This window comes from Dryas octopetala, chromosome 6 (genome assembly GCF_963921425.1).
Source record: "Dryas octopetala chromosome 6, drDryOcto1.1, whole genome shotgun sequence".
Taxonomy (NCBI): domain Eukaryota; kingdom Viridiplantae; phylum Streptophyta; class Magnoliopsida; order Rosales; family Rosaceae; genus Dryas; species Dryas octopetala.
The window spans coordinates 3,273,422-3,295,068 of record NC_141371.1 but is presented as its reverse complement, the minus strand read 5'-3'; the positions used below and the strand labels follow the sequence as shown (position 1 = coordinate 3,295,068).

The 21,647-nt window shown below is 43.1% G+C and overlaps 3 protein-coding genes across 4 annotated transcripts; all 3 read right to left on the bottom strand.

The window, feature by feature from the left end:
• Positions 1 to 126: 126 nt before the first annotated feature.
• On the bottom strand, positions 127 to 1,380 carry LOC147281154 (calmodulin-binding protein 25-like). The gene has a single exon (XM_086247793.1). The coding sequence runs from the start codon at positions 1,143 to 1,145 to the stop codon at positions 393 to 395; it is 753 nt and encodes a 250-aa protein (XP_086103919.1). The 5' UTR covers positions 1,146 to 1,380; the 3' UTR covers positions 127 to 392.
• Positions 1,381 to 1,996: 616 nt separating this feature from the next.
• LOC147281153 (rhodanese-like domain protein) lies at positions 1,997 to 6,408 on the bottom strand. Of its 2 annotated transcripts, none has more exons than XM_086247937.1 (9): positions 6,186 to 6,408; positions 5,839 to 6,000; positions 5,421 to 5,526; positions 4,995 to 5,190; positions 4,676 to 4,757; positions 4,487 to 4,569; positions 3,782 to 3,914; positions 3,324 to 3,477; positions 1,997 to 3,023 (listed from the first exon to the last, which is right to left on the bottom strand). In XM_086247937.1, the coding sequence occupies exons 1-9, from the start codon at positions 6,372 to 6,374 to the stop codon at positions 2,242 to 2,244; spliced, it is 1,887 nt and encodes a 628-aa protein (XP_086104063.1). In that variant the 5' UTR covers positions 6,375 to 6,408; the 3' UTR covers positions 1,997 to 2,241. The 2 variants fall into 2 exon arrangements, with proteins under 2 accessions (XP_086104063.1, XP_086104064.1); XM_086247938.1 differs by having other exon boundaries at positions 2,002 to 3,023; positions 3,324 to 3,474.
• A 529-nt stretch (positions 6,409 to 6,937) lies between these two features.
• Positions 6,938 to 12,113, bottom strand: LOC147281152 (importin subunit alpha-4). The gene is made up of 10 exons (XM_086246250.1): positions 11,676 to 12,113; positions 10,979 to 11,075; positions 10,788 to 10,879; positions 10,564 to 10,695; positions 10,105 to 10,290; positions 9,778 to 9,941; positions 9,574 to 9,652; positions 9,285 to 9,413; positions 8,280 to 8,407; positions 6,938 to 7,642 (listed from the first exon to the last, which is right to left on the bottom strand). The coding sequence occupies exons 1-10, from the start codon at positions 11,892 to 11,894 to the stop codon at positions 7,261 to 7,263; spliced, it is 1,608 nt and encodes a 535-aa protein (XP_086102376.1). The 5' UTR covers positions 11,895 to 12,113; the 3' UTR covers positions 6,938 to 7,260.
• Positions 12,114 to 21,647: the final 9,534 nt, after the last annotated feature.

Sequence of the window (21,647 nt, the reverse complement as noted above, 5' to 3'; positions counted from 1 at the left end):
GTACATCAAGTTCAAAATTAGCCACATCTATTCACCATACATACAATGAATGCAATGACATTTTTAGTATGTTCAATAAATTAATTTCAATTAAAATTTCGGAAAGTAACAAATGCAAAAATAAGATGCAAAAATTGTAATTCATTAAGCTGAGCTAATATAAAGTACTAAACAAGTCTCATCACTTCCTAAAAAAAGAGAGAAAAAAAAAAAAGTCCCATTACAAATTTAGCAAGAGCCAATAAACGGCCATCCCATCTGCTAAATAAAAGAAACTAAAAAAAAAGTAGTAACGAAAATAAAATAAAATAGAACATATAATATGTATATAGACAGATACACGTAACACCACCACAGCACATGTCACAGGGTCGATCGTCCGTCAAAATATCTCACATGACCTTCCACGACTCCAAAGTGGGAAAGCTCGAAAAAGAGTCAAAACCTAATCCCCCAGCAGAAACGCCAACGCCACCACAATCCGCCACGTCAACGCTCCCTCCAAAACACAGTGGGCCCGACCCAGGCATGTTAGGTCCAGCTGTCGTCGATGGGGGTCCCACCATCTGCTGCTGTTGATGCTGCTGATGCTGCTGATGATGGTCTAAAAGAAACGCTGACGTATCGAGGGTAGGCAAGCAGCCACCATTTCCGGGCAACCGGCTACCGGGTCTCTGGGGCTCGGGCTTGAGAACCGACGGCACGTGGACTTGTCCGCTACCGAATCTCACGCCGGTCACCTGTTGCACCATCTGGCGGAAGTTGGCCGGGTCCGCCGTGATAAAAGTCGTCTGCGACCGTTTCGACGCTCGGGACTTCCGTTTCGAAGCCTTGCCACCGCCACCCGAAACCGGAATCAAGTTTCGCTGGCGTTTCGGCGCAGCAGGGGTTTCGGGATCGGAGCCCGAAAGTCCCGAAACGGTCGGGGTGGACGCCGTTTCTGGGGGGTTGACGACGTTGTTGAGAAACGGCAAGAACAAGTCGGAATCGAGCGATTCCGAGGGGTTGTTGGAGAGGGACTTCTGGAGGGCCCTGGTGAGGGTTTTGGTGTCGCGAGCGAAGGCCTCGGAGATCCACGAATCGGCGAAGGTGGTGGGCCTGAAGGCCCAGGACTCGATACTCGCAACGTTGTCCGAGGACGCCATGAAAACAAGTCTGGGTTTTACTTACCGGAGCAAAAGCTGAAAAGGGTCGGAATGAATGAGCGTGTGAGTTTATGAAATGAGGGTAGAGATCATTTTCTTTGTTCTGCAAAAGTGGGTTGAGGAGAAAAGGTGATGCGAGAGTGAAAAGAGTATTGTGTATGAGTATTAAGCTAGATTGACTGACCGCAAGTCTTCTCTCAAGTATAGATAACAAGGGAGTCTTGGTGGGGGTCTGAGTACTGAGGAAGAAGACGACATATATAGGGCGGTGGGCAAAGGATGAAGAAAACGCGTTGTTCGCGGGGACACGCGTCACATTTTCCGTACGCTTTTTTAAATTATAAGCTGCTGATGCTGCACTGCTACCACTGCTTATAATTTAATTAGCTAGCTTAGCCAAAGGAGACGCTAATGGTTAGTAACAGTAGCTTAATTCAATAATTGTATGGATTTTCAAACTTAGAGTCTCAGAGTTTCACTCCTCAATAATTCACAAAGCTTAAAATGAAATAAATAACATTACTTAATAAGTTAATATGGATCAGCAAAATAAAATATTGCAAGGATCTTTTAAAATCTAATTCCAAAATCCCTAATAATACTCAAATTAGATTAATAATAAGTAGTTTACTCTTACTCAACCATGGTTGGGGTTGACTGGTCAGTGGTCACTGCGAGAGGGACTGACCGGTTGGTTGGTTTGTAAATTTGTAGTGAGTTTTGAGTTTGAGTCTTTTGACGGTGAAGCCGCGTCATGCTGATCGACTTAACGCGTAAGCTCGCCTCCCAATTTGTTTATTTATAATTATTCTCTTTACCGCTTTTCAATTTTAAAGTTTTCGCCTCTACTTTACTGTCAGTAGACAGACACGTAATACTATTGACTTGACTAACATGCAATCCAATATTCCAATCCAAACAAAGACGACTTTCTTTTTTCTTTTTCTTTTTGCAAAAGGAAATTTTAGTCATTTAAAAAGACCCCAGATATGCAAAGGAGCGGACATAAAAAACCCAATGGGCTTACAAGAACCAAACCTGCAAACAACAGAAGCAAAAAGTCCTCTAGGCCTCCTAACACTAAGCAAAGGCCCAATTACAGAAAGCGGCCCAGAAAATCCTTAATCTGTTCAATATAAGGAGGACGAGTAGGAATTATGTGACCAGAGTCATGTTCAATGATGACAGAGCAGCCCTCATCAAATAAAGAAGCAAGTTCCCTGCTTTCTTGCTTTGCAATCTGTCTGTCATTACCATGCTCACTACCAAATATGTGAAGTGAAGGGCATTTCATCATCGTCATCGTCATTGTCCTCTCCTCAAACTCCCTGAGTAAATTAATCCCAAACCCAGAGCACAAAATCACGAATCTAAACTCCATTTCACCTTTTGGTATCCTCCTATGTTGGGCTTGGGCACAAACTAAAGCTGCCATTGCTGCTCCCTGAGAAAATCCCAGAATCCCATCAAAGGGACCCTCCTGAGCGAACACGGTTTTGATGTATGCTAATGATTCGTCAAACCCAGCAGTTTGCTCCTGGTACTGGAGAGGATCGAATGGACAATCTCCCACTTTCCAGTCCCCGCTTTCACTCTTTCCTCTGAAATCAGGTGCTACAAACCATGCAAATTTTTTCTTGCAATGCTGCAAGGGTGGAGGAGGATCTTGTTGTGGTGATGATATACAATTGTGATACGACTTCATGACCGGGGTTGGTTGGTATATGAATGGTAATTCATGAGGTGCATCCACAAACATGAGCTCAGCAATGTTTTTGAGTTTCTTGGCTAACGATGCAGTTCTTCCTTTAAAACTGGAGGCATTCTGACGAAACCCATGTAGGCATAAGATTCTGAGTTTTCTTGGAGACCCAATACCTGTGGCGTAACGAATATTACAACATTAAGAACAATGAAAATGGAGGAAATATAAATATCAACCCCTACTTTTAAATCTTCAGAATCCATACATGACTATGCACACAGACACTTTAATAGGGGAAATATACACTTTAATGAAATATACTGATAGTTGTGGCAAAAAAACTGCTCTGCACAAGGCATATAAACATACATGACTATGCACACAGGCACACAATATGTTAAAATACAAATGCAAGATGAGTTGGTACATGTGAAAGCACGGTTGTTCAAAGTGATTCAGATTACAGACCTTACCCTGAGGTGAGAGCTTAGAATCTGAAGAGACAGTTTCAATGTCGATTTGGGGTGGTACTGAACTTAATCTGCCATTTTCGGTGGAAGAAATCAACCCAACACCCTTGTGATGATTCAGGCAAAGCTCACAAACATATACAGATCCCTTCCTCTGCTGACACAAATTTATTCAGGTACCAGGATACAAAATACATGATTACATGAATCTAGGGAAAGTGCCACCAAAGAAATACTCAGACAGACTGTTAGACACAAAGGATATAACATTTTAAATACAGGATTTTTGATAACACGGAAGCATAAATCTTGTTGATCCACACCAATATAATATAGGACCCGAAGGTTGGTGACTAAATTCACTGGGAAGCTTGAACTAGAACTAGGACACTAAAATAATGAGATTGCAACGAAAGCAGTCAACCACTCAATTTGTAATGATAAAAGTTACTAGAGCATACCTGGCAACTATCACAAACTAAGACAAGCATTCTACAATAAGTGCAACGGAGGCGTGAAGAATAATCATCAATCGACGAGCCACAGAGAAGACAGTTACCCAGAATATTTGCATCTGAACTCCCAACTGAAATCCTACAGTCACAATGCAAAGAAATATTCAAACTTTTCTTATTTTGAATATCATATCACCCAAAAACTCATTAACATGTTGCTGTAAGTATAACACATTAGCAATCTGAATTCAATAATTCAAAAGCTTGAGTTCTTGTCTATGTCTCAAGCAAATGGCTAGGAACTAATGATACTTACCTATATGCACTTAGACATATCAGGGAGGCGGGGAGAGAGAGAGAGAGAGAGAGAGAGAGAGAGAGAGAGAGAGAGGAAAGCACAACTTTTTTTTTTACATAATGTACTAATGGTAAAGTGAAATGGGGTCAAGGCACTTTCACGACAAGTAATTAAACTGAAAACTAAAATTGTCAGACCATTTCGCTAGGATAGACATCCAAGTAAATCGATCTGTTTCAATAATATATATATATATATATAAACAGATATAGGGCATTTGTGTAGATACAAACTCACGGCCTCATAGGCTTCTTCTTTTTTTTTCCATGCATGAGATTGGCAGTCCAATTTGGAAAATCAAATAGAACATATTTAGTGATAATAAGAGGCATTGGGAGCCTAAAAAATCATACCGGTGATCAAAAACAAAGTTCTTTCCTTTGAAAAAACCACCATCTGGAAACTGCTCCATATAACGCTGTATTCCACCAAATAACTGCAAACAAATTCATATAGCAACAGAGGTTGTCACCATCATCATCAAGAAGCACAAATCTTACTCTGTATGAAAACAAAAGGCCTCCTCTTTTACAAGAGCATACCTGAAACACATTCTCAAATCCAGCACCTTTTGACCTAATATAGGCTGATGCCATTTCACACCTGATTCCTCCAGTACAATACCTGTAACAGAAACCAACATATGAAGTATGCAACACATAAATTTCATGGATGAAGTTCTGCCCATTGAACACTTACTGATTATGCAACAAAAAAAGGATAACTAGTTACCTTGAAAGAGTTTCTCTGAGAAACTAACAGCAGAAAATAATTTGCAAGTAAGATATGGTCGTTACAACTTATATTCAAGATATAAATATGTGACACTAAAAGCCCTGAAAGATTTATATAAGCACTTACATAAGAACAGATTTCCCTTGCAACTTATCAGAGTTATCATCTATCCATGAGGGCAGATCACTATACTGCCTAATGCCTGGATCCAAAGTTTCCACATTTGGTGTGTGGAACTTCCCAATTCTCGTCTCATATAAATTCCTTGCATCCAACAGAACAAGGTCTCTTTTGTGCCATGTGCTATCTTTGTCTAATTGTCCTGGACAAAAAAAATACCAAAATATCCAATACCATTATAGCTGTAAATTCTCAATTGTTTCTTCTAAAGAAAGTATCCAACAGGCATAACAGCCAATGAGAAAAGTTCATCATGGCATTAAGTAAGAACGAGTAAAATTGACTTCTATAATAACTAGTTGTTAAAAAAAAAAAATCGAATTGGAAGTCACAGCAAGCAATGGAGAAATTCAGACGGGGGGAGTCACAAACCAGCCCTCTGTAGAACGGAATGAAACTCAACCGCAGATAGATGCTTTCCAGCATCTGAAATCTCTGGTGATTTTAGCAGAGGATTAGAGCTAAGAGTAACCAATTCCTGAGCCCAAGATAAAAATATATCAAAAAGGGTAAGAAGCATAATGCCCAACTATAGTTGAACCCTCTTATTAGCAAAAGAAATTAAAAATCAAAATCTCTCTCTAATGTACCAACTAGTTAACTGCCTAGAACTAGAAGCATAGAACCCTTCTATGATTCAAATCTCTCTAACAACCCAAAGATACAATGCACACACATGTCTAAACCCAAGTTTCACTGCAAATTAGAACCAAATCCTTGAATAAATCAAACAAGAACCACATATCACTGAATCTAGTTGTACAAATAAGATTTCAAGGCAAGCAGTCACCTTGACAATGCGAATTGAGAGAGAAGTGAACCCGCATTCTTTGGCAACCTTGTCATTCAATGGGCGATCACAAGCCGCGAGCTTGAAGTCGGTTCCTTGGAACAAACTATTCGTCTCAACCGCAGAAATATGCTTCTTCAACGCAGATAACTTCCCACCAACCTAAAATCAATCCAAAACTATCAATTACAAAACTCCCAGAATGATAAACCACACAAAACACATTTCTTCGGAATGAGGCAAATGAAAGAATTGTCAGTCTTTGTGAACAATTATGAAAAACCCATGTCTTCAAAATGGAGAGCGATAAAATTTTCGCTTTTTTGAGTTAAAATGAGACAACGTACCGTGACATTGACGCCAAGAGGAGAGAGTCGAACACGGCCGAGGAGAGAGAGAGAGTTGCAGTTGGAGTGGTAGAAGGTGAAGAGCTCGTCGAGGTCTGGAATTTGAGTGTACTTGTAATATAGAAGAACTCCATATTGGTCGTCTTCTTCTTCTTCTTCTCGGTCTTTGTTGTTAATACTGGGTTTCATTGTTGAAAGCTCTTCTTCAGCTTAGAGTTGCATAGTTATTATTCAAAGAGATGAAGCAACAGAGCAGAAAAGAAGTTAAAATTCGAGGAGTCGCCACTTATGGCCAATTTGTTACACGAGGCATAATTGGGCCTATTGGGCCGACCGTTTTAAATAAAAAAACATGCTGAACCCTAGCCCATAAACCTTATAACATGCTGAACCACTGCTAAACCTACATTTCGGTTTCAAGCATTTGAAAATTTGAACAAAGCAAAATGGCCGGCATTGTCAAGCATTATTATACTCGTTCTAAAACTGATTACTTTTTCCTATTTCGAAATTCAAACAATTTAAACAACCAGATGTAAGAGTCAATAAAAACATATTAGGCCATCATAAACTGAACCCTTGCTATTTACAACTTTAGTATAGATTTTATCTAAAACGGAAAGAAAAAAAAAAAACTTATCACATAATGAGATAAAAAACAATGAGTGTATACACCGGTAAGTTTACTCTTTATCATAATGTATGCCAAAACTCACATCATTGTTTCCAATCACCAAGTCAAATCAATATCATCAATCCAAGATTCTAATAAAGTAATAAAATAACAGAGACAAACACCAACGCAGAAGTAGACATTTTAGTGCTAATTCCACATTAACACAGAAGTGAACTTTTTCCTATTAGTCTAGTAGAAATTTAGAAGTATGGAAATGCAAAATAAAAAAGGAAAACAGCCGCTTGCAGCCTTTAGCACTTCTATCAAATTCCATAGACAAGCCTATGTGCCAATCCAAAAACCCTAGCCCTTGGCAGTGAGGGAAATCAAAGTGAGGTTTTAAAATTCATCAAAACAAGGAAGCCTACACTGCAAGAAAACAGAACCCTAAACCACTATTTATCCAAATTTGAAGCCACCAGGGGGAGGGTTTGGCTGGTTTGCTCCAAAAGTAAAACCATGTTGATTTCCATCTCCATTCTCCTGGAGGTTCTGTTCTTCCTCTTCTTCCTCAGCCCAATATCTCTCCAAGATCTTGACAGCCTTCTCATAAATCTCATTGTTATCATGTGTCTGCAGACTCTCAATCTTATCCAATCCCTCACATTCATCAACAGCTTGTGCATAAATGTTGATCCCATCATTCATTCCCATTTCTTTGTCAGCCTCACCCACCTTCAGAATGTTCTCAAGACCTTCAAGGCACACTGTTACAATCCTTGGATCTGGGCAAACGAGAAGATCACAAAGCGGTTTAATACAACCTTGAGCCACCAGGAATCTGCAAGAACAATAATCGAACATGTAAACACTAGACTTTGTAAAATGTTTATAATGCAAAACAAATAATGTATGAACCCTATCAAATAATGGATCTGATGAAAGGAAATTGGTAAATTTTGCATTATGAGGTGGGGGAAGGACAGTGAGAGTATTTATTGTCATTGCCATTGTAAAAATATGTATCGGAAGGCCTATTCGTATTCACTATCAATAGTTTTCAACATTACAATGGCAGCCGATCTATCGCTTTCAAGTTTGAACAAAAGGAATTTCAGAAGTTGTCCGAAAACAACTGACAACAAGTTCTAGATATGGTATTCATTAGTTACATCAAGTGGAAAGTAGAGAAGTCAAAGAAAAAAGAAAGGGATGAAGGGGAAGAACGTATACTCAAAAAGCTGACAAAGCCAAGAAGCACCCATGTATTTCCATTTATTAACTAGCTGGAAAATGCTGCATGGCCCAACTTTATTTCAACTCTCTCACATGAGGTAGAACCCATAACATTGTGGGAACCATCCTATGTTAGAGAGTTGGAAAAACAATTAAGAAATAGTGTTGGGCTGTACAGTATTTTCCATGTGAGTATGTATATGGTGGAGCATACATATCTAAGTGGAAACGGTAAAGCTTACTGAATCTGTTCATGAGATCCTCCAGAAGTGGCATTTGAGATGGCCCATGCAGCCTCCTTTTTTATGTCAAATTCTGCTTGTTGGAGAAGATGCACAAGTGGGAGAATGATATTGGCATCAATCACAGCCTGTAAAATAGAATTTAAGTATCATGTGTCATCCCCCGCAGATCAAATAAATTCCCAAAGAAACAGAGCAACAGGGTCGAGGAATCTCCCCAGTCCCAACCAGCAAAAGGTATTAAGAAAACATCTTCCACCATATTTACCAAGGAACATGCAGAACAAGTATAAATTTTCTTTGCAAAGCAATGATATAACTTTTAAGAAACAATATCAGTAGAAACAACATGGAAGTGATAAAATAATCAAATTAAAAATATGAATATAGAGAGAAAAAAAAACTCTTCCCTTGTGTAGAGAGAGTGTGGGGCTCTCTTACCCAATATCCCCAACCTATCTACTACTAAATAAGAGAGTACAACCAAAATTACTCAAAGATATCACAGTCATCTTACTTGTAAAGACAATTATAGACCAACAACAGACATCCACCCAAAACATCATGACTCTAGTAAAGTGATTTAGGGGGAGCCATGAATTAATAAAATGCATGAAAAAAGAAAAAAAAGATTATCAATGCAAATTTTACTTCTGTTGCACTTGGATTGGTAGCTCTAGAAGAAAATATATGAATTGACTTCTTAGTCTAAATTGTCTAATGAGAGAAGTATTAACTTTTATATTAATAAAAGCCACATGTGAAATGGATTATTTGAAACATGATTCATTTCAAACACTCAAGAAAATCATCCTCTTTCAGATTTACTCTCTAAATGACTTAAAATATATAATTTTCTTCTGAGTTCATAACAAGAAGTACCACACCTTTATTTTTATGTTTTTTTTTTAAACATTTGATGCAGACAATTAAAGCCAAATAGTCAAATCGAAAACCCTCATTTTTAATCCACAAATCCAAATACAACCTAAGGGAATTTTATACCTGTATTTGAGCTTTATTGCCAGCTGTAATATTTGAAATCGTCCAACAAGCTTCTTTCTTGATGCTCTTTTTGTGATTTTGTGTGAGAAGTTGAAAAAGGCAAGGGAGCACATGGTTCTCAATAACAAACTGGAACACATACAGAGGTTATTTTGTTACTATATATTGAAGAAAATCAAAGCATAATCATCAAAATTAAAAACATTGGACTCCTACGCTGCAGGAAGAGCAGATTTCAGATGACATTAGGGTATGAATATAAAGTACATATATAAATTATAGTTAATACCTGAGTTTGGGAATCATCACCCGTAACAATGTTTCCTACCGTCCGAAGAGCAGGTATAAGAACCGTAGGCGATGGATGGCTGGCAAAAACGAAATGAAGTCAGTAAAAAGCACACAAGGTGAATATGCTAAAGAATATCAAACCACTGATAGCCAAATGACCAATGCCACATATGAATAGTTTGTAAAGGGTTCAGAAACTTACAGCAGAAGCTCCACAAGTCGTTGACAGACGCCTGCTTCAATCACGGCCTGAATTTTGTCATTGGGACCATCTGAGAGATAAGATAGGGCCCAGCAAGTGTCTGTCAAGACTTCTTCATCATTCAGGTAAATAAGATGTCGAAGAATTGGCAAGGCTGGCTTCACCTGAAAAAAAAAAAAAAAAAAAAAACATGCAGAAAGGATACTTGTTACTATCACAATAAGAACCCACCCATATTGTGCCAGGAAATGCCACAAACTGACATTTAATGTATTATTCCACCTGCAAGGTTTTAACCAGAAAAAAACACTAGAAATGTCCCCCAACCTGATCAAATGGTGTTGGTGGCTTGCCACGACAAAAGTTGGATAAAGTCCATGTAGCATTCCTCAGCATGGATAACTTTGACTTTTCATTTAGTTGAGTTAGCAATGGCATTAGTGCACCTTGACCAAGAACAAGATCCCTACAACTTGGTGAGTCACCGGCAACGTTACCTAAAGCCCATACTGCCTGTTCAAGAGAGAGGAAAGGAAGGATTGTAACCCAGTATAATCAAACAATTGGAAAATTTCCAACAGCGAGAGAAGAAAAACTGAGTTTTAAAATAAGACTATTAGGAAGCATATACCACAATAATGAGCAGAATACTCTCTGAAACTTATTGTTATCTAAGACTCATATTGAAATTGGAAAGTTCTCAAGATATGCATGACTAAGATTTCAGAAAGTTCAAAGACAGTGCTTTCAAGTTGATGAAAGGTGTGAAAGGTAGTGAGAGACAACCTGCTCTCTAACATCATCACTGTCAGAACTGAGAAGCTGGACAAACATGGGGACCGCACCATGTTCAATAACAACTCGTGTATGCTCTGATGTTCCAGATGCAACATTGGTCAAAGCCCATGCAGCTTCAAACTGCACATAAAGAAGGAAGTCAACCTCAGTGTTTGATTATACCTTTTAAGTATTATTTCACTTTAACAAGAAACTCCACAAATACACCATACTTGCAGTTGGGGCATCTCTTTCCTTCCAAGAAACTCCACGAACCGAGGGACTGCACCTGCTTTTATAACCTCATCAATTGGAGGGCTGCGTTCTACACAGATATGAAAACCAAAGGTCAACAACATGACATGGATACTCTATCTCAATAGGAATAAGAAATGAATTTCAAGCATTGAAGTTGCTTCCAAACCAATTGATAGTAGCTTTCTAAACTGAGTAGTTGCCTCCAATTGCGAAGCAGGATCATCAGACCACACTCCTTGCACCATTGCAGGAATACTTTCCAACTGTTAAACAACAGCAATAACAATTAAACTATAGCACTTCTTGAGAAGGCTCATTCCATTTGATGAACAATTACTAACATAACCACTAAAGTGCATGACTCAAGACTTCGTATGGTTATCTTCAAATTTATCAGATAGTAGTAGAAAGGACAAGTTCAAGACTCTGACTGAAACCTCTGAGATTCCTTCTCTTTCATGCACCCTCTCAGTCTCCAAAAACACAAAACAAAACCCACCAAAAAAAAGCCCACAGATCAGTCTTAGAAGTATATATTAATATTCTAAAGACATCCTCGTGAAGTTTTGACTCCAACCAAACAGAACACAAGAACAAATCCCACAAAATTCAAAACACAGTTACAACGATTCAACACACCCTAATGAAATTCTTATAAAATGGTAATTCCCCTTTTTTAACTCATTCCCATTATTCTCACTTTCTCAGCGACCAAACAAAGCCATAAAAACAAATCCCACAAAAAAATCAAAATAGAAATCAACCAAAACCCACTATCACAACGATTCAAAAACCCTAAAACACTAAACCTAGAAATCAAAAAGCATAAATTATCACCAAAAACAAAACAAACAATGTAGTACCCTCTTCTCTAAAACGACAGGGTTTTGGGAGCCATCGAGCAGTTGCTGGTGGGACTGAAGCAAGCCTTCCCTTCTCTTTTTGAGCAAATTGTCCTCGCGCTTGTTCTTCCTGATCTCAACCAAGTTGTCCTCCCTCCTCCTCCGAGCCTCGTCCGCATCGACGCCAGTCTTGTACGATTTCCTGCGCACCTCAGTCCGTGTGCTCGGTCGCAGAGACATTGTCGTCTTCTTCGGGTTTGGGTTTGCTTTCGCTTACTAGGTCTCTGTGAAACGGCGCTCGGAAAGTGTTCGACGAAATTACTCAGAGATCAGCGCGAGCAAAGAAAGAGGCTCAAGCTTGTAAGTGCGGGTTTGGGGGGAATATCAAAAGGCGGGTTTGGGGTTTTCTCTCTCAGTTGCTAAATGCTATTGCCTTTGGCCGCGCTCGTAGATTCGTATATATTCGTCTACGACGCAAATACATTCGAATATCACATCCCTGATTTTTAAAATATATTTTTCATCTATTTTAGATTTAAATTCAAACCATATGGCAAATGCCGCAAATCTCAACCGTCCATTGTACCTATCATACTTTTTTGGTGAAATGACGCAATTAATTGTTGAGAAAGGGTAGTCAATATTTATCACAGATAATTGGTGATCTAGAATTTGGTTAACTTTTCCCATTTTATACCAAACTAGAAAACAAATCAAACTCACATCTAATACATGAGTATGTGATTTCTGTAATTCTCAATTTCTCATGATCAATTATTGGACACAGTCACACAATGTACTCGTTCATGTATTCCTATGAATTGAATGGTGTAAACAAAATGACAACATTGTGAATCAGATTATTTGAGAGGGAATATGTATAAATCAATTGTTGATGCTCAAAAATGGTAGAGCAGTCAACGTCGAGTCGAATCACGTAGGCCCGTTGACCCACCACTGAGTGGATGACACGTCGAAGTGGGGCAGGAACGGGTAGCTGGGTCCGACTGGTGAGTAATGAGAGAGAATGATATCCAAAGCACCCTGCGCAAGTACACAAAAGTGAGCGGGAAGGGCACCGGTGTGGTGCCGGCCAAAGCTCCTCCGACGCTCAAGTCAGTGTTCAGAGAGATCTGAGAGCAGAGTGAGTGAATAGTATAATAATGATTTCAGTTGTCCTCTTTGTGATAAGAAGGTACCTCTTTTATAGTACCTTTGGAAGAGTGTCAACCAATCCGGTGATGACACGTGTCCCTTGTGATGACTTGCACTGTAGGAGCGCCACGTGTCACCGGTCTCGAGGATCCGAGTGGGTTGACACGGGTCGGGGCCTAGGAGGCTGGAGCTTAGGAGGCCGGAGCCTATGAGGCCGGAGCCTGGGAGGCCGGAGCCTAGAGGGCCGGAGCCTAAGAGGTCAGGGGCTAGGAGCCCAAGAGCCTAGGAAGGGCTTAGTCTTTGGGCCTAAGCCCAAACGACATGATGTTAAGTCTTATGTGACTTGTCGTTATGCCGAGATGATTAATCATACGAACAGAAGTCCCCCAAGTTTCCGAGCAAAAGATACTTCTTGGTTGGGAACTTTGCACACAAAGAAGTCCGAGCAGAACGACAAGTGTCCACATACTTGTTCCTGCTTAAGATACTGTCCAGAAGTCCCCCAAGTTCCTTAGCAAGAAAAGCTGTACTGCAGGAAAGCTTGGGGGTTACATATGAAAGATCTGTTTTTTCCCTTTTTTTTTTTTTTTTTTTGAATTTCTGATCACCCTGTATTCCGAGCAGTAGACGCTTCGTGTAATCCCAGTGAATGTCGTCCGATTTTAATGGTGGGATGTCGCCCTTCGTAAATGAAAATCTTGAATTAAATGGTAGAGCCCAAATATAAAGATTCCGCACCCACAGCTTCCCTTCTCTTTTTTTTTTTTTTTTTTTGGCTATTGTGGCTGACTGGCTGAGAGAGTTGCACCCCTTTTTGGTGTTTGTTTTTTTTTATACATATAACCGAAATAGGGCTCGGCTATAGCAGTGAAGAGAAAAAAAAAAAGGGGGGCGGGTCGGAGGGTGGTGGTGTTGCTGCGCGGGTCGGAGGGTGGTGCTGCTGCTCGGGTCGGAGGGAGAGCTGGTCGGGTCGGAGGGAAGAGGCCGGATCGAGTGGTCGGGTCGGAGTGGAGGGCTCGGCTCGGATTGCTGCTGGTGCGCGGTGCTCGGCGCGGAGACACGAGGCGCGGATCGGCGCGGGCTACTCGGATCGGCACGGGCGAGCTGCTGGGCGGGCTCGGGTTGCTCTGGCGCAGCTCGGGGTGGTGGGCTCGGGCCGGATCTGCTGAGCTCGGGTGCGCGGGTGAGAGTGGTGTCTCGGCTCGGAACTCTTGTGCGCGGCTCGGAACGCCTGTGCGCGGGGCGGAGGGGCTGGTTCCGGGTCAGAGGCGCTGCGCAGGGGGGTGGCTTGGGCTGCGGCTGGGTCGACCTTGGGCTGTGTGGTGCTGCGCGGAGGGCGCGGGGGAGCTGCTCGTTGGGGTCGGCGGCGCGGAGCTGTGATGTGTGCAGAGCTGGTGTGCAGGTCTGCTCGGGCAGAAGAGGCTGGGCTCGGGTCGGATCAGGAGCTGTGGTCGGAGGTGTTGTGCACGGGCTGCTCGGGCAGGAGGGTTGCGTGGACTGCTCAGCTCGGCTCGGGTGTGGCTGCTCAGTAGCGGCGCAGGGGGGGCTGCTCAGGAGCGACGCAAAAACCACAGCTCGGTTTTGAGCTGTTCGAAGCACTAAAGGTAAAAAATGTTTGGAATCCTGTCAAGCTCTGTGTTGTGAAAATTGTTTGCCTTGGAAAATTGAGAAATGTGAGCAACTGTGGTTGTCCAGCCTGAGGCGGACCTTGGAAGTCTGTTTGTGAATTTGTGGATAATGTGAGTAGAGGCAGGTGGAGGGGCAGGTGGGTATGAACCTTGCCGAGCACTGGGTAGGCCACACGCCTACACTTTGGACTTTGTAATTTATTGGGTATTGTTGTGTTTTTTGCCAGGTACGTAGGAAACAAGATTAGTGGGTCGGAACCCGTCCGAGCTGTTGAAGTCGCGGAAGACTGGTAAGGCATGGGTTGTCATGGTATTCCGAGTACTTCCCATCTTGATTTTTGTTGTTTTTTTTTTGACGGGCAGGTGTGCGGGGCGGAAGCCTGGGCTCGGGCCGGGGCTGGTGGTGCACTGGGCGGAAGCTCGGAGAGAGCTGGCGTCAGGGGCGCGGAAACCTGGGTGGGTGCGCGGCGAGGAAGCCTGAGTGGGTGTGCGGCGCGGAAGCCTGGGTGGTGAGCAGGGCGGAAGCCTGGGCTCGAGCCGGGGCAGGAAGCCTAAGCAATGCATTGCAGGCCGAGCTACTGCAGGCCAGGAAGGAGGCAGACCAGGCTAGGCAAGAGTTGGAGCAGTGCGAGGAGGAGCTGAGCCAAGCCAAGCAGGTGGTCTGTTAGGGGCTGGCAGTAATGATGGACATACCAACGTTCCAGAGGGAGGTGCCCAGGGGGAAGAGCCCGAGGATGGAGCATCCACAGGTGGGGAGCTTGACATGGGAGAGGATCCCAAATAAATGTTTGAAGCAAACATGGCCCGGGGGCAGGGGTGGGCGGACCATCGCCCTATTTTTGTTTGAGTCAGATGGTCGGATAGGATGTGGCCCGTACCAAATTACAAACTCTTTCGATTATTAAGTTTGTACTTTATGATGTTTGGATGATTTGGAGGGTGTCCAACCCGTTTATGGGGTAGGATGCCCTTCCCTTTAATACATGGTATTGTGGGATTTTCTCGAATGCATGGTACTTAGTTTCTCTTGAATGCATGATATTGATTTTCCCTTGAATGCATGGTACTTTGGTTCCCTTGAATGCATTTGCCATAGCCGCGCCCTGAATGCATGGTACTTAGCTTCCCTTGAATGCATGGGGCGGATATGGGTAGGGGCGGATGCCGGATGGCCCGGGGGCCCATACAGACAATTAACACTTTGAATGAAAATGAAGAAAAAATGTGTCCGTGGTAGGACTCTCATTTATGAAAGCGATAACATAGATGAAATTGAAAAAAGTCCCCGGGGGGTACAACATGTGTCTACTTGTAAAAGTAGCGGAGGTGCTCGGCGCCCCAAGGGCGGCCGAGTTCCTTGCCGGTTGTGGCGCGGAGCCTGTATGTGCCTGGACGGACGACCTCAATGGTTTTGTAGGGCGTCTGGGGTAGGGCAGGTGTTGGAGACACAAACAGCCATAGAGGGCTTGACCTCTTTTTTTCTCTTGACTGAAGTCATATAGCAGGACCTGGCTGATATTTGATTGCCTTTGACCACCCCCGTTCCATATGGGGTCGGGAACTTGATCAAAAGCAAGTGAGTGGAGATCATAACCTTCAATTGGTTAAGGGCCGGTCGTCCTAAGATGACGTTGTAAGCTGTGGGGCAGTCGACCACCAAAAACTGAGTAGTTGTGGTAGCGGACGAAGGATACCTCCCGAGGGTGAGGGGAAGGTAGATCCCACCAAGAGGGGTGACCATGTCGCCCGAAAAGCTGAGCAAAGGAGCGACCGACCGGTCAAGCCTCTCCTGGTCGATTCCAAGAGCGGTGAAGGCTGGAGCGAAGAGGATGTTGACAGAGCTACCACAGTCGACAAGGATCCGAGCCACATCAAAATTAGCTATGGTGGCTTCGATGACCAAGGGGTCATCGTGTGGGAAGATCAAATCACGTTCCTCTTCCTCAGCAAAGGAAATGGGTGACCACCCGAGCTTAGGAGTCTTTTTGCTACGGTGGAAGTCTACAGCCATAACGCCGGAGCATGGTTGAGCACTTCGAGCGTATTCCTTCCTAGCTCTGTTGGAGTTGCCAGCGAGGGTCGGGCCCCCACAGATGGTATTGACCCGCCCCCGGCGTTGTCCGTCGGTCTTGGCCTTCTCGGTGGCCTCCTTGTCTATAAAACCATCCAACTTTCCTTCCTGTACCAAAGTTTCTATTGCCTCCTTAAAAGCTCTGCATGCTTCGGTGTCATGGCCATGGTCGTCATGGTAAAGGCAAAAGAAATTCTTGTTAGCCCGGTATCGTGTTTGTGGTGGGCGGGGTGGGAGCTTAGGAAGTATGTCCTTGATCTGGGGATACAACTCTGTATAAGTAACAGTAAGAATTGAATAGACTTTGAACCTGGAGGCATAGGATGTCTGATAGGTTTCCTCCCTTCGTTGTCCTCCACCTCTACCATCACCAAATTGTTTCTTGGTGAACTTATTGAACTTTTTCCCGGACCCCCCATGCTGGTTACCCGAGTAGGGCTTGGGCTGGGGTGGCACTATGATGGCCTGGTCGGTATTTGGGCGATCCATGGTAGGCGGCTTCTTCCCATATGTTTTGAATTCAGCCGTGGCATAGGCAATGGCCTCGTGCATGAGTTCCTTGTAGGTGCGCAGATTGCGGCGGTTGATTTCAAACAGGAAGTCCCCCTCTAGAAGACCACCCTTGAAAGCAGCGAAGGCTACCTTCTCATCACAATCACGACACCGGGATCGTTCTAGCTGAAATCGAGTGATGTATTCCCGGAGGGATTCCCTGCTGCCCTGTCGGACTCGAGTCAGGTCATCCGTGGTGTAGATTCTATCGGTCTGGATGATATACTGGCCTAGGAAGAGCTCTCGGAGCTCGTTGAAACAATCAACCGAGCCCGGAGGAAGTTGGTAGAACCAGTCCCTTGCACTGCCAGAGAGGGTGGAAGGGAAGATTCGACACTTCGTAATGTCATCAGCACCTTTAGATTCCAGAGCAGACCGGAAACTCATGAGGTGGTCATATGGGTCTTCCTTCCCTGTGTATGGAGTGATCTTGGGAGGTCGGACGTCGCCAACCGGAGGAGTGGATAGGATGCGAGCTGTGAAAGGTCCAGGCAGCTCCCTTGTTTCTAAAGATGGGTGCCCACCCCGACTTCCTCCCTCCACTCTTTTCAGGCGCTCACTGATGTCCATGAGAAGTTGCTGGAGCTGGTCTGGTGGAAGAGAGCCGCTATTACCAGAGTCAGCGACTTGTTCACTTGTAAAAGTGTCATTTTCTGCGTGGCGCCCAGCTGAGAGAACCTGCTCTTCTCCCCGTCGTCGCTTGGGACGAGAAGCCTGCTCTTCCTCCAAGTCGTGGGGACGCGGGTTGGATTCGTCCCGGTTTGTCCGCTGCTCTTCTCGCCGAGAGCGGTTGTCATCGAGCAGATGACGACAGTCTCGATAAATGTGGAACTCCTCAGAGCGGGTAGGATGCTCGCCAGATCGAGCCCGGCTGACCGGGTGGATAAGTCTCTTTTGGAAACCTGGGGGCGGATGGCTACCTTGCCCTACATCCAATTGGCGCGGAACATTTTGGTCCCTTCGGGGGGGATCCCTCCTCTCACCACTCCGGAGAGTGGTGTGTTCGTCCCTGTCATGGGGGTTCCTCCTCTCACCACTCCGGGGAGTGGTATGTCCTTCCCTGTCACGGAGGAGTCGCTCATAAAGCTGTGTTGCACCTTTTTGGAGGTCGAGCTGTTCCTGGGTTCGTTGGAGCTGAGCCTCCAATCGTTGGATGTACTCTTCCTGATCAGATTCGGCAGTCTTCTTACCTCGCTTGTCAACCAGCGGGGTGTTGTCGACTTGGTCGAGGATAGGACCTCCGTCAGACATTGTGAGGGTCGGTAGCTCGGAAGCTAGGAAGCTCGGAAGCTAGGGAGCTCGGAAGCTCGAGAGCTCGGAAGCTCGGAAGGTTTTTGCACCTCAACTGAGGGTAGAGAATTCAATGGGGAAAAGTTGTAAGTTTCCCACAGACGACGCCAAACTGTTGATGCTCAAAAATGGTAGAGCAGTCAACGTCGAGTCGAACCACGTAGGCTCGTTGACCCACCACTGAGTGGATGACACGTCGAAGTGGGGCAGGAACGGGTAGCTGGGTCCGACTGGTGAGTAATGAGAGAGAATGATATCCAAAGCACCCTGCGCAAGTACACAAAAGTGAGCGGGAAGGGCACCGGTGTGGTGCCGGCCAAAGCTCCTCCGACGCTCAAGTCAGTGTTCAGAGAGATCTGAGAGCAGAGTGAGTGAATAGTATAATAATGATTTCAGTTGTCCTCTTTGTGATAAGAAGGTACCTCTTTTATAGTACCTTTGGAAGAGTGTCAACCAATCCGGTGATGACACGTGTCCCTTGTGATGACTTGCACTGTAGGAGCGCCACGTGTCACCGGTCTCGAGGATCCGAGTGGGTTGACACGGGTCGGGGCCTAGGAGGCTGGAGCCTATGAGGCCGGAGCCTGGGAGGCCGGAGCCTAGAGGGCCGGAGCCTAAGAGGTCAGGGGCTAGGAGCCCAAGAGCCTAGGAAGGGCTTAGTCTTTGGGCCTAGGCCCAAACGACATGATGTTAAGTCTTATGTGACTTGTCGTTATGCCGAGATGATTAATCATACGAACATCAATAATTAAATATTTTAAAAAATATATATATTTCTTCCACTACTTTATGCTTCAATCAAATTTCCAAATGGATAGAATCAAACATTTGATCTATCCTAATTTTAACTCACTGCTTCACCATGCTCACCAACTTCCACAACTAATTTCTAGAAAAGAAGTCTTTTCGTCACATACTTCTCCTTGAACCAAATTGCAACAACATATGTTTCTAATATAACTTAGTCACATGCTTGTGCTTCAAGTCAAATTCCACAATTTTTCGAGGACTTGGGGTAGGGCGGTTGGCCAAGCAGTTGTGCTGCCCCCCTCCTCACCGGTTTCGATCCCCCCCTCCCCCCTTTAGGCCTCTTTCCTTGGCCTCCCTTTGTAACCAAAAAACAAAAAACTCTACAATTTTCTAGGAAGATTAGGCTCCCAATTACCCGTTTCAGCCACTTAAGCCAAATTGCCATAATCTTCTAAGGAAATTAGGCTCCCAGTATAACTGATAATATTAAGAAGACCAAACTCCTCCTCCTTAATCCCTCTTAGGTTTAAGATGTTCACGGAATCACCACATCTTAGACCCAAAAAATATGCATACTTCAAAACACATACAAAAAATACGCCATGACCGCATCTTATGAACTTGGAAGGTTGAAACCATCTAAGTTCTATAACCATTGTCATATCTATTATGCAATTTAACATCCGAGAAGACAACAGCTGCATGCTTGGTCTTCTTATTGAGGTTGCAAGGCCAATAACTGTCGAGTACCGCAAGGATTTGTTTTTGGCCAGGGGGGAGTATCGCTAGGATAGCACAAAGAAAAAAGCATAAGTTGAGGTACTTGAGCAGCAGCAGCAGCAGCAAATCCCTCGTTTTATAATGCAATTGCAAGTTTGCAACCCTCCTTTTCCTTATGGCTCATTCTATAGTTTTTGTTGTATTGGGCTTGGGCTGATAGTCTTCAATTCAGTCATTTTTATTTCAATAGGCCTTTATTTTGCAAAGTGTCTATCTATCCCTCTCATGTGCAATGGAATAATGTCTATATAAAAATATATCTGTCAATCTCTTTTATTATGTCACATGAGACATGACTGATGTGACTGTATTCTAAATAGAACAATGCTTTGAGAATCAACCTTATTATTTTCATGGCCAATTAATTAACGAGCTCATAATGAAATTCATCATCCTAACTTTCTCTCTCATGATAGAACTCATTTGACTCTCTCTCATGATAGAACTCATTTGATTGAACACGAGGACAATGTTGGTTTTCAAACATAAAGACTTAAATTAAGCATTGTCATTTTAAATATGACCATATGATCCTTTCATGAAATTTTTCTCATGACATTGACGTCCCACGATTTGAAAATTTGCCCCAATAGAGTACATATCTAATTGACTCTCATAATCAAACAAAGAAAGCCACTATTTTAAAATCTTTTGAATACAAATCTAGCTGTGCTTTTAAATTTCCCTCCAAATCATTTTTCAAATAATGCAATATTTGTCTTATTAACAGCAGATTTCCGAAACTAGTGTAGGATGACAAACAGCTGTCAAATCTCTTCAATCTCCACCGCTGGATCACTGTCACAATTACCATTTTACCATCACCCACCTGCATATATAATTCAGTTTCACGCCCTCCTCTATATTTATGAACTTGCTAGAAAGTATTAGAAACTAAAATACAAGGCAAAGAGAGTGAGAATGTCTTGGTGGCGGTGGTCCACGTCAGCATTGCGGTCATCGATCGGGTGGACCCCGGGGAGGCTGCTGAGCCTGTCGATGGTGGACGACGTCGTCTGGTCGCTGGTCACGGCGTTCGAGTCCGTGGCCTTGGTCTCCATGCTCTTCTTCTTCTTCGTCTTCTGTGGCTGCACTATCTGAAATTGGACTTGGTTGCAGCGATCTTAAGAGGCGGAGATGCCGATGAACTCAGCTCACGCTCACCTTGACCACGTGACTTATGTCACGTGAGTGTGGTGATGTTTTTGTTACTTTTTTATTGTTTTTCTTTTTGTTTTGGACTTTTGGTTGTAGAAGAGTTTTATATTCTTTTTTCTTTTCTTTTTTGAATTCTATCAAGGAATTGTTGTGTTGTAAATTGTAATTGTTGGTTTCTAATTCCAATTTTGTTTTTCTGGTTTTTGGGTATCAATGATTTTGAATATTTGAAGGAATCCTGAAAAAAAAAAACAGAGAATATTTGAAATAATTCAATCATAATTGGCCAATATTATGAGTAGCTAATCAGATTTATGAATTTGTTTATAAAACAGATTAGGACCCAATCTCTATTTCTCTTCCCAAGGGCACTACATCAAATTTTGACGTTATTTATATTCAACAGGCAGTTCAAGTATTAAAAAGTAAACCAATCCATCACTATCAAGGTGTGGAAATAAGGTTGTAATGAATATCAAACCAAAATTTGAACATACATATTTAATGGAGTACTCCAAGAAAAGAACAAAGACCATATTGAATATTTGAATGTAAAGACAAATCCCATATTGGTTATTGATCACAAGGGGACATTGTCTTAATAAAAAC

What these genes read in the sequence shown, in the direction of transcription:
- LOC147281154 (XM_086247793.1), bottom strand. Translation starts at nt 1,145, where the DNA reads ATGGCGTCCTCGGACAACGTTGCGAGTATCGAGTCCTGGGCCTTCAGG.
- LOC147281152 (XM_086246250.1), bottom strand. Translation starts at nt 11,894, where the DNA reads ATGTCTCTGCGACCGAGCACACGGACTGAGGTGCGCAGGAAATCGTAC. An exon ending in GCAATAAAGCTCAAATACAG is followed by an intron (nt 8,408 to 9,284) that starts GTATAAAATTCC and finishes TCTATTTTACAG; the next exon opens with GCTGTGATTGATGCCAATAT. An exon ending in GGATCTCATGAACAGATTCA is followed by an intron (nt 7,643 to 8,279) that starts GTAAGCTTTACC and finishes TTGTTCTTGCAG; the next exon opens with ATTCCTGGTGGCTCAAGGTT.
- LOC147281153 (XM_086247937.1), bottom strand. Translation starts at nt 6,374, where the DNA reads ATGAAACCCAGTATTAACAACAAAGACCGAGAAGAAGAAGAAGAAGAC. An exon ending in CAAGGGAAATCTGTTCTTAT is followed by an intron (nt 4,758 to 4,994) that starts GTAAGTGCTTAT and finishes TTTCTGTTACAG; the next exon opens with GTATTGTACTGGAGGAATCA. An exon ending in TTCTAAGCTCTCACCTCAGG is followed by an intron (nt 3,024 to 3,323) that starts GTAAGGTCTGTA and finishes GTTACGCCACAG; the next exon opens with GTATTGGGTCTCCAAGAAAA.